The sequence below is a fragment of the Salmo salar genome, chromosome ssa03 (assembly GCF_905237065.1).
Source record: "Salmo salar chromosome ssa03, Ssal_v3.1, whole genome shotgun sequence".
NCBI lineage: Eukaryota > Metazoa > Chordata > Actinopteri > Salmoniformes > Salmonidae > Salmo > Salmo salar.
This window is the reverse complement of record NC_059444.1, coordinates 10,865,808-10,877,979: the sequence shown is the minus strand read 5'-3', so window position 1 is coordinate 10,877,979 and position 12,172 is coordinate 10,865,808. Positions and strand designations below refer to the sequence as shown.

General features: G+C 42.6%; 1 protein-coding gene across 1 annotated transcript; it reads right to left on the bottom strand.

Annotated features, from left to right (window-relative positions):
• Positions 1-7,371: 7,371 nt before the first annotated feature.
• LOC106598598 (apolipoprotein D-like) lies at positions 7,372-10,863 on the bottom strand. Its single transcript, XM_014189629.2, has 5 exons — positions 10,700-10,863; positions 10,239-10,366; positions 9,338-9,459; positions 8,578-8,666; positions 7,372-7,792 (listed from the first exon to the last, which is right to left on the bottom strand). The coding sequence occupies exons 2-5, from the start codon at positions 10,356-10,358 to the stop codon at positions 7,542-7,544; spliced, it is 582 nt and encodes a 193-aa protein (XP_014045104.2). The 5' UTR covers positions 10,359-10,366; positions 10,700-10,863; the 3' UTR covers positions 7,372-7,541.
• Between the last annotated feature and the right edge of the window lie 1,309 nt (positions 10,864-12,172).

Here is a 12,172-nt window from a genome sequence, read left to right as displayed (position 1 = left end):
TCTCTATCCAGTTTAGGTGTGAGCATGAGGCTCCCGCAGGGTTAAGTGGCCTCAGGATCGTCACGCTGTTGCCATGTTTGTCATACTAGCACCCTCCAGTCACTGTGCACGTACACACAGAAATACACACACACACACACACACACACACACACACACACACACACACACACACAGACAGACAGACAGACAGACAGACAGACAGACAGACAGACAGACAGACAGACAGACAGACAGACAGACAGACAGACACAAAATCACACAGACAAACACACACAGACAAACACACACAGACAGACACAAACACAAACACATACACAGACAAACAGACACACACTCACACAGACAGACAGACAGACAGACAGACAGACAGACAGACAGACAGACAGACAGACAGACAGACAGACAGACAGACAGACAGACAGACAGACAGACAGACAGACAGACACAAAATCACACAGACAAACACACACAGACAGACACAAACAGACACACACTCACACAGACAAACACACACAGACAGACACAAACAGACAGACACAAACACATACACAGACAAACAGACACACACTCACACAGACAGACAGACAGACAGACAGACAGACAGACAGACAGACAGACAGACAGACAGACAGACAGACAGACAGACAGACAGACAGACAGACAGAAAATCACACACAGACAGACACAAACACATACACAGACAAACAGACACACACACACACACACACAGACAGACACAAACACACACAGACAGACAGACACACAAGCCCAGAATTGCAGTCTCAATCGTTTATTTAAGAAGAGTAGATCAACTTTCTCTCAAGATGTCTTAAGATGAAGGTGGTGATGGGGCTGAACTATCGTTGAAGTTGAGATTTTAACATTGTTGAGAAGTAATGAAGATCGAAAAGGAAGTTAGCATTTCGTTGGACGCTGTGTACCATGTGATCCCGTACATACAACTAATAATACTGGAAACTTGACCATGGACTTTGTAGACAACTGAAACAATGTAACATCATGCATTTAGAGATTTAACCACAGGTTTTTTTTCAACTGCAAGCTTAACGTTACTTGCTAACTTAGCGAGCTAATGACAAATGTTAGCTAGCTAGCTAGCTAAACAGTCTTCATAATATCAAATTTGGTAGTGCTAAAACAAGAAGTCACAAATACATTTCTTCATGTAGACCATTTTCCAGTACACGACACACTGGCGTCATGCTCTTGGCTGCAGTAAGAAACCAGCTTCATCTGCGCCATTCAACCCTAGCCTAGATTTACATTTTTATTACTTCTAAACAAAATCACTTTTTGGAGTTCTCATACGCTTACAATTATGTTTTGATTCTTGCTTGAACAGTCACTAAGAGTATATTTGGCTGTGATCTTTGCAAAATAACTATTTTGGATGCAGCAGTTGTTAGCTAGAATGCTAACACTCATTGAAATAGGCTGTACCAAAAATCGAGTCTCTGAGCAATTTTACTGGTTGAAGTTGAAGTGTTTTTTAAATATAATACAGTTGATTTGCGATGATGACACAAACATTATACACTGCTCAAAAAAATAAAGGGAACACTTAAACAACACAATGTAACTCCAAGTCAATCACACTTCTGTGAAATCAAACTGTCCACTTAGGAAGCAACACTGATTGACAATACATTTCACATGCTGTTGTGCAAATGGAATAGACAACAGGTGGAAATTATAGGCAATTAGCAAGACACCCCCAATAAAGGAGTGGTTCTGCAGGTGGGGACCACAGACCACTTCTCAGTTCCTATGCTTCCTGGCTGATGTTTTGGTCACTTTTGAATGCTGGCGGTGCTTTCACTCTAGTGGTAGGATGAGACGGAGTCTACAACCCACACAAGTGGCTCAGGTAGTGCAGCTCATCCAGGATGGCACATCAATGCGAGCTGTGGCAAGAAGGTTTGCTGTGTCTGTCAGCGTAGTGTCCAGAGCATGGAGGCGCTACCAGGAGACAGGCCAGTACATCAGGAGACGTGGAGGAGGCCGTAGGAGGGCAACAACCCAGCAGCAGGACCGCTACCTCCGCCTTTGTGCAAGGAGGAGCAGGAGGAGCACTGCCAGAGCCCTGCATAATGACCTCCAGCAGGCCACAAATGTGCATGTGTCTACTCAAACGGTCAGAAACAGACTCCATGAGGGTGGTATGAGGGCCCAACGTCCACAGGTGGGGGTTGTGCTTACAGCCCAACACCGTGCAGGACGTTTGGCATTTGCCAGAGAACACCAAGATTGGCAAATCTGCCACTGGCACCCTGTGCTCTTCACAGATGAAAGCAGGTTCACACTGAGCACATGACAGACGTGACAGAGTCTGGAGACGCCGTGGAGAACGTTCTGCTGCCTGCAACATCCTCCAGCATGACCGGTTTGGCGGTGGGTCAGTCATGGTGTGGGGTGGCATTTCTTTGGGGGGCCGCACAGCCCTCCATGTGCTCGCCAGAGGTAGCCTGACTGCCATTAGGTACCGAGATGAGATCCTCAGACCCCTTGTGAGACCATATGCTGGTGCGGTTGGCCCTGGGTTCCTCCTAATGCAAGACAATGCTAGACCTCATGTGGCTGGAGTGTGTCAGCAGTTCCTGCAAGAGGAAGGCATTGATGCTATGGACTGGCCCGCCCGTTCCCCAGACCTGAATCCAATTGAGCACATCTGGGACATCATGTCTCGCTCCATCCACCAACGCCACGTTGCAACACAGACTGTCCAGGAGTTGGCGGATCCTTTAGTCCAGGTCTGGGAGGAGATCCCTCAGGAGACCATCCGCCACCTCATCAGGAGCATGCCCAGGCGTTGTAGGGAGGTCATACAGGCACGTGGAGGCCACACACACTACTGCGCCTCATTTTGACTTGTTTTAAGGACATTTCATCAAAGTTGGATCAGCCTGTAGTGTGGTTTTCCACTTTAATTTTGAGTGTGACTCCAAATCCAGACATCCATGGGTTGATAAATTGGATTTCCATTGATTATTTTTGTGTGATTTTGTTGTCAGCACATTCAACTATGTAAAGAAAAAAGTATTTAATAAGATTATTTCTTTCATTCAGATCAAGGATGTGTTGTTTAAGTGTTCCCTTTATTTTTTTGAGCAGTATATTAAGCAGGACATTCTTACGAGACTTAAAATCCAATTATAATCCAAAAGTAACATGCAACATGTAAATAGAGGCTTTTTTTGCTGCCGTTCTAAAATAACTCGCTCTTGTTCCTCCAACAACTTGCGCTCATCGCTCTCGTGCTGGAAATGTTTGCAAACACAGAAAAGGGTCTTTGAAGAAATATTATTCTGAACTTAAATACATTATACATTAAATGCTTTGCTTGCTTACCTCAAGTTGAAAAACAGTTTGTAAATCCTCCAGGTTTTACAGACTGTCATTTTGAGTCTTGTATCAACTGTCTGACTGAAGAATTTTCCATGAATTTGAACAGTTGAACATTCCAAAATTCCAAACTTTCTTGAACAGGAATACAAGGATAACAAGGAAACAGTAAACATGTCATCCCCCACAAATGATGCAGAGCCCCCTCTTGGAATATCAATTATAAAAAATATATAGCTGCAAGCAGCAATTGCGGGGGCCAAGCACGCCATAGCCACATATAAGTCACCATTTGGTCAATCGGAGTGACCTTGGAGTGACCTATCATTGTGCAAATGTTCTTGACAAAAGACCAGGCGTTTATGTAGTGTCATCAAATCATATAGGAAGGAAGAGTAGCAGCATTTTATCAAAACAACACTGAGTGTACTAAACATTAGGAACACCTGCTATTTCCATGACATACACTGACCAGGTGAAAGCTATGATCCCTTATTGATGTCACCTGTAAAATCCACTTCAATCAGTGTAGATGAATGGGAGGGGACAGTTGAGCTTTGAGACATTTGAGACATGGATTGTGTGTGTGCCATTCAGAGGGTGAATGAGCAAGACAAAATATTTAAGTGCCTTTGAACGGGGTATGGTAGTAGGTGCCAGGCGCACCGGTCTGTGTCAAGAACTGCAATTCTGCTGGGTTTTTCACGCTCAACATTTTCCCGTATGTATCAAGAATGGTCCACCACCCAAAGGATATCCAGCCAACTTGACACAACTATGGAAAGCATTGGAGTCATCAAGGACCAGCATCCCTGTGGAACGCTTTCGACACCTTGTAGAGTCCATGCCCCAACGAATTGAGGCTGTTCTGAGGGCAAAAGGAGGTGCAACTCAATATTAGGGAGGTGTTCCTAATGTTTTGTACACTCAATGTACGTCCTTATGGGAAACTTGTTGCTCGAATTACATGCCGTGTTAGAAATAGTGCAATAGTACATGCTATCCTCAACCTTGAGAGGAATGACATGTATGTCTCCATTTTGAAAGAGGAGTGTAAATGGCTGGTTCATGTACAGCTGTCTAACCAAGAGTAACAAGGAAACAGTAAACATGTCATCCCCCACAAATGATGCAGTGCCCCAACTTGGGACAATTAGTGACAATTATTCAATAATATGGATTAATGAGAGAACAAACAACAATCAAATCTTATGTCAACTGTATGGAATTACAGGGCCCATAGATGTTGTTCACTGTTCGTGAATGGGCAGAGCTTATGGATCCTTATGGGAAATGTGTTTTATTGTACTAGGCAAGTCAGTTAAGAACAAATTCTTATTTTCAGTGACATCCTCGGAACAGTGGGTTAACTGCCTTGTTCAGGGGCAGAACAACAGATTTTTTCATTTGTCAGCTCGGGGATTTGATCTTGCAACTTTTGTGAAGAGAGGCATATATAGCTCAAAAGGGACAGGAGATATGCTTGTTCAAAGTTTAGAATTTCAGTTGATTACTATAGCCCCCCCCCTCCCTTGGGCCAATCAGTGCAATTTTGTAAATAGCAGATCTATATGACAAGATGCATCATTCACCCAAGTTTCGTCAAAATCGGGCCAGTGGGGTATGAGATATTGTGTGTGACTAGCAAACGGATGGGTACAGATCCATATTCCGCTCTGATTTCATCGTTGGGGGACCAATGAGATCACTGGAATGCAGAACGTGGGGGAAAGAACAAGGACGCTGGCATTGGCGCAAACTCAAAAAATCTGATCTCACAGAGTGGATATTCTTCAAATCTGTCATGATTTTGGTGTTCTAACAGGCCCACAATGTGGTTATTAAAATCCTATTTGGATATATTTGGCTGTTTTCGCAGAATAATATTTAGATATAGTCATTTTCAGGGTTCGAAAAAATGTCTGCTAAATAATAACTCCCATTTGTAGAAACTAGAAATTGGTGGTGGGAGTTAACTCTGTTTTTTAACTGTAATGCAGTTGATTAGTAACGATGACGTGAACATGTATTGGGGTTGACATACAAGCATTTTTTTTAAAATGTATTTTTTACCTTTATTTAACTAGGCAAGTCAATTAAGAAAAAATTCTTATTTACAATGACGGCCTACCAAAAGGCAAAAGCCCTCCTGTGGGGATGGTGGCTGGGATAATTTAAAAAAATAAAAAATATATAATATAATAGTATAGAATTACACTCTGGTTTTTACCTCAAAATAATGTGAAATACACATCACCGGATGTTGGTGGAACCTAAATTAGGGAGGACCGACTCGTGGTAATGGCTGGAGCGTAATTAATGGAATGGTATCAAATACATCAAAAACATGGTTTCCATGTGTTTGATCCGATTCCATTCGCTCTGTTCCTGGATGTTATTGTGAGCCTCCAATCAGCAGCCTGCTGTGAAACACATATAAACAATAGCCTAAATCAGCATTTCCCAAACTCGGTCCTGGGGATCCCAAAGGGTGTACATTTTGTTTTTGCTTTAGCTCTACACAGCTGATTCAAATAATCAAAGCTTGATGATTAGTTGATTATTTGAATCAGCTGTGTAGTGCTAGGGCAAAAACAAAATGTACACCCTTTGGGGTCCACAGGACTGATTTTGGGAAACTCTGGCCTAAATGCAGACTAATTTTGATGGGGGCAATGAGAAGATTCTAAATCTTTCCCAAAAGGGGGGACACGTGAGTGGCATTTCCATTGTTTTGGTAGAATTTGATATTCTCTTTACCACATCTATAGGAGTGCAGGCCAGACTGATCCTCACATGTATTTTAATTATGTTTGCCTTTTGTGGCAATGCTTTGAATTAAAATATAAAAAGAGTGGCCTGGACCCTGAGAAGGCTCCACATGAGGCTGTTGAACCAGAAAGATAACCGTTTGTGAACGGTTTCTGTCTGTCTGTCTGCCTGTGGGGGAGGGGCTGTCAAACCAGACAACCATATTGTGAGGGGAATGCTCACTTCATCCCCAAAAAAGAAGAGGAACTCACTAATAAAGGACTTAGGAATTAAGTAAACAAAGTATTAAGATACTTAGCTAAACCGCTAATTTAAGAATCTCCCTGGTGTAAGCTGGGATTTCTGTTCGGCTTGTTTGCACCCTGTATTATGTAGTCACTGTGAAGTGGGTTTAGCCTTATAAAGAGCTCTAGCTATAAATTCCATGGTTTGTTCCCAGAGACTGGACAGCATGAGATAAAGGCTCACGACAGGGCTGTCCAATAACAGTGCTAAGCCTCTATAATGCTTCAAAGGTAAACAATGCATTCAAATTTCACTGTAATTATTATATTTTTTTCTTTTTCAACAGAATAAATACAGCACACACAATCACTTATATATTTAGAAGCCTAATCCTGGAGTAACAGGCGTCCCTGTTGCTTTTGGACACATCGCAGTACTATTACAGTACATAACATATTGCCCCTAATATTTACTTGTATTACTGTAATAGAAAATCTGGATCTATTTGTGATAAATACATATAAATAATATATTTACTTAACTTGTACTATGATTACAGTACAAAAAGGGCCCCCACAAGTGTTAGTCGTGTAACCAAGTATGGCGGACAATGGATAATGGTGGGAGCATGTGCAGACGTCAGGGAGAAGGGTACAGAGTCTGAATTCCGCCACGGTCATAGTGCCATCTAGTGCTTCAAATCAGTTTAGGAAAAAAAAGATATACTGTACTGAGCATGTGAATTCACAGTAGGACACTCATCTCTAAATACCTATTTACTTGTGAGACAATATGTAATGCATATGGTAGCAATATTGTCATATAAGGTGACAGAGAATGTTTTTTATGCCTTTGTTGCATCATTGGACTGGTTTCTCTTTTGTAAATCATACATTTGCTTGCTGAATGTGACAAAAGCTTCCATTTTATACAGTCACCTCACTGAACAGCGAGGTGATTGGAATCATTATAAATACTAGTCAGAAAAAGTACACATTCACACCAGATAAACGTTTCTAGTATAATTTTATTGCATTTCCTCATAAGATAACATATACAGACCAAACACCAAACAACCATGCAGGTATCAACCATTGGACGTTGTACAGCAGTCTATGTGCATGCCATGTTATGTTATGAATGCAAATCATACGTATGTTGTAGACTGAATCATGTCTCTTAGGCCCACAGAGGCATGTCGGCGCACAGCTCTTGGCTCTGGTTGGTGACGGTCATCCCGTCGATGTCGATGCCATTGGAGGTGAACACGTTGTACAGCTCCTCCAGTTTCTCCTCAGACAGGGTGGACTCTCTGCTCAGGATCCAGGCAAAGTCAGCATGGAAGGTGCCCAGGATGTCGGTGCAGCTGTAGACCACGGAGTGGCCCTCGTAGTCAGTGGACAGAACCCAATAGTTGCCAGGGGGAGAGTCTGCAGGAGAGGAAAACATATTAAAATACATTTAGTAGTTTATTTACGAGAACAATTAAAATAAATATCTGGGTTATAATTTTACATTTTTCTACAGAGGTCCATATGAATATAAATATTGTTACTAAACCCATAACTAGCCTAAGGATATTGTTGCACTCGCTTTGTCTAGGGGTCCTAGGCCTAGTTACATGCTCTGTAACCTGAATGTGTCCATTTCTGTGAGACATCTGTGTATATGCCTTGGTGTTGAATGTACACGTGCTCAGGGAGACAGCAACCTTACCTTGGTCCAGGGCCAGCTCAGTCTTTCTTGACCTCTTGGTCATCCAAGAAGACTATTATTTGTTTAGATGATGAAATGTGAATATGTACAAAAAGGAAAAATACCAAAGGCATGTCCAAACTAAAGACAAAAACAAAGGAAAGGCCTCATGGCCACCAAACAAACCAAGCAGCCTTACAGCTTTACATCTTACCAGCTGCTACTATGACTGACCATCACCTTCATTGGCAGCACCTGATGTGCTTATCAACAAGGCTCAGCATCTGGACAAGGTTGCTGCTGCCCCCTGGGGGATGGAGTGTGGAAGTGTATCCTGTCAATATGTTTGCCTGACCGTGCGCTAACACTACACAGCCCACTACATAAACGCTATACATACACATACAGGGTCAGACCAGACATGGGTCAGAAGCAGACCACTTAAGAAGTCAAATGGACTTATTTAGGTCTACCTCACGAGAATGTTGAGACAAGTATATTAGACTTGATGTGTGTTTACCCTCGAAGAAGGTGACTTCCAGCTTGGCGGGCTCAGAGGGGTCCTTGGCCTTAGCATAGCCAGTGATAACACTGACAGTGTTATCAGCACTGAGAGAGAAAAAAAGGGAGAGAGAGGTTAGAGGTTAAACACATTCAACAATGGCGTTTCATGAGGCCTACTGACTCATGGGCCCCTACTCAATCAATGGCAGATAAAGGAAAACAGCACACATTCACTTGGGAATGTTTATGCTATAGCTGAGGTGATAACCTTGTTAACCGACTCACCACTACGTAAGCTGCGGACATTTTCATTGGCTAATGACATCACGTCCCACCTGTCCTTAACCTACCATTCTGAGTAAACCTACAGTGCGGATTTCCATTACATGTACTTGATTGAATAGGAGGCTCAGACTTGGGTTAATAAAAGGTAGTCTGCTCTCCTGGAATGAGATACAAACATTGAATTTTGACTATCTCTTTAAAGGTGAAGTCAGCGATGCATGATTTCCTACAATAACTAACAGCATTGAAGCACGAGGCAAAACTTCTCTGTTGCTTCAGATCAGGCAGCTATCACATCGCAGCTATGGAAACGCACCCATGCACAGGTACTCTGTGATACTCTACGAGTGCATCATCTTGCATTGCACTCATCTACATCTGCATTGCTGCTCGTGGGAACGTCATATCGCTGAGTCTCAGTTGAATGTAAAAAATAAATAAAAAATGTACTTTTTAAAAACGTTTTAACTTGAACTCTTTAATGCACGTACAGCAGCTCCCTGTTGAGCACACCAACGACTCCGGGGCTCTCCAGGGAGTAGGTAGCTGTGGTACACTCGCCCTTCTGGAAGACGGCAGGGAGCTTCTTGATCTCGTACCACTTGCCCAGATACTGTTGTCAAAGACAAAGGTCAAAGGTCATATGACAATGTGATGCTATGGTATGGCTTAGAGCTCAGGGGTTAGGTTTCCCCTGTGTACAGATCTAGGATCAGCTTCCCCTGCCCCAATCCTAAACTTAACCATTTGTTGGGAATGGTTGCAAAACTGACCCCAAGATCAGCATCTAGGGGCAACTTTACCCTACTCCTCCATGGCTTTATCCATACCTGCAGCTCACAACATACCAGTGGTTTGATCGAAGGCGACATTTTGGTCACACTTAAAGTAGATAGAAGTTGCTGTATACCTGTGTAGTAATGCTGTAATAACATTGTATTCATCGTTTTTTTAATTAAAGTGGAAATAGGAACAATCTCTCTTCCACTTGTGTAATAACACAAATTCTCAAAAGCATTACTATGTAATGACAAAACAATTACTAAATGAATAGGTAACAATTTATGAATACAACACAGGAGGTTGGTAGCACCTTGATTGGGGAGGACGGGCTCATGGTAATGTCTGGAGCAGAACTGGTGGAATGGTATCAAACACGTCAAACACATGGTTTCTATGTATTTGATGCCATTCCATTTGCTCCGTTCCGGACATTATTATGAGCTTTTCTCCCCTCAGCAGCCTGCTGTGGAATACATTGTTACTCAAGTAATGACACTGTTACTACACATGCATACACGCAATTCCATGTTATCACTCAATTAATTACAATGCTACTGCATATGCATAAGAGCAACTTCAAATACAGTAATAAAAGTTATGTATAGTCACCCTGGCGGCGTCGAAGTTAGCTTGGACGGGAGGTTGGGGGCATTTTCCAGGGCGTAAGGTTTGGGCGTTAGCGGTCAGAATAGACAGCAGAGTCAGAGAGAGAACGTGTAGAGCCTGCATCTTGGGTCCTGGGTAGGAACAGACACATGCGCAGAAAAGTAGAGACATTTTCACCAACTCCATTGGAGGACAATGCAAATTGACTTCAAATATACAGTGATTAATTCATATCAAAACCTTTTAGGAAACAGAACAACATACTGTATAAACAATTATCCTAGACACTGGTCAAGATACGTCAATTTTATGTCAGAAGTACGTTACGAATGCAATGCATTGTGCCTAACAACTACAGACCTACAGTGTGCACAGCGTCATTCTTCAGGCAATGGGAAATCGCAGAGCTTCAAGAATCAGAGAGAGAGAGAGAGAGAGAGACAGGGGGAATGGGTCCCACTTACCTGCACTTGTTCAGAAGATCAACCTGTTTCAGTGATGTTCAGTGGGTTATAGACGCCTATTTATACGTCAAACTCATTAGTTATGTGGCTGACGCATGGCTTTCATGTCGGGTTTTCTCAGAATTCCAGAATTGAGAGTGTGTGTGTTAGTGTTTGTATTAGGGTTGGGAGTATGGCACCTGTTCAAATGGACCTTGTGGAAACAAACTCCTGGCTGACTCTGCTAGTGACTTACATGTTAGTGGTTTCGGTTGTTACACAACTGAAATAACACGCCATTTTGAAGATGCTTTTATTCAAACCGACTTACAGTTGTGAGTGCATCAATTTTCCGTGTTGGTGACCCTGGCGGGAATCAAACCCACACAATCCTGCCGTTGCAAGCGCCATGCTCTACCAAAGTACTAAGTAATAACATGTTAATACACAGTGTGTTTCTACACAGGCAGAAGTGTAACTTGACTTCTTACCACTTTCTTAGATTCTTTACCATTGCAAAATATTGCCAGTATTCAAGCTATGACTTGCGAAAATGTGCACCAAAGCGTTTCATTTGATCCCCTCATCCATTTGACTACAATTATTTTGAACATTTCTTAACTGGGGTTGCAAAGGGGCTTATATAGGGGTTGATTTTGTGAGGACCATTTTAGCGGAATAGAAGACAATTTTTTTTTTTTTATATGTTGTCCCAAGGGTGGCAGGTAGCATAATGGTTAAGAGCACTGGGCCAGTAATTGAAAGGTTGCTGGATCAAATTTCCTAGCCGCTTTGGATAAGAACATCTGCTAAGTATTCAGACCCTTTTCTATGAGATTGAAAACTGGGCTCAGGCTGTTTCCATTGGTCATCCTTGATATGTTTCTACAACTTGATTAGAGTTCACCTGTGGTACATTTCATTGATTGGACATGATTTGGAAAGGCACACACCTGTTTATATAAAAGTCCCACAGTTGACAGTGCATGTCAGAGCAAAAATCAAGCCATGAGGTCGAAGGAATTATCCATAGAGCTCCAAGACAGGATTGTTTCGAGGCACAGTTCTGGGGAAGGGTACCAAAAATGTTTCCAAGAACACAGCAGACTCCATCATTCTTAAATGGAAGAACTTTGGAACCACCAAGACTCTTCCTAGAGCTGGCTGCACGGCCAAATTGAGAAATCGGGGGTGAAGGGCCTTGGTCAGGGTGAAGGTGACCAAGAACCCGAAAGCCACTCTGACAGAGCTCAAGAGTTCCTCTGTGGAGATGGGAGAAACTTCCATAATGACAGCCATCGCTGCAACACTCCACCAATCAGACCTTATGGTAGTGGCCAGACGGAAGCCATTCCACAGTAAAAGGCACATGACAGCCCGCTTAGAGTTTGCCAAAAGGCACCTAAAGGACTCTCAGACCATGAGAAACAAGATTCTCTGGTCTGATGAATCCAACATTGAACTCTTTGGCCTGAACGCCAAGCGTTACGTCTG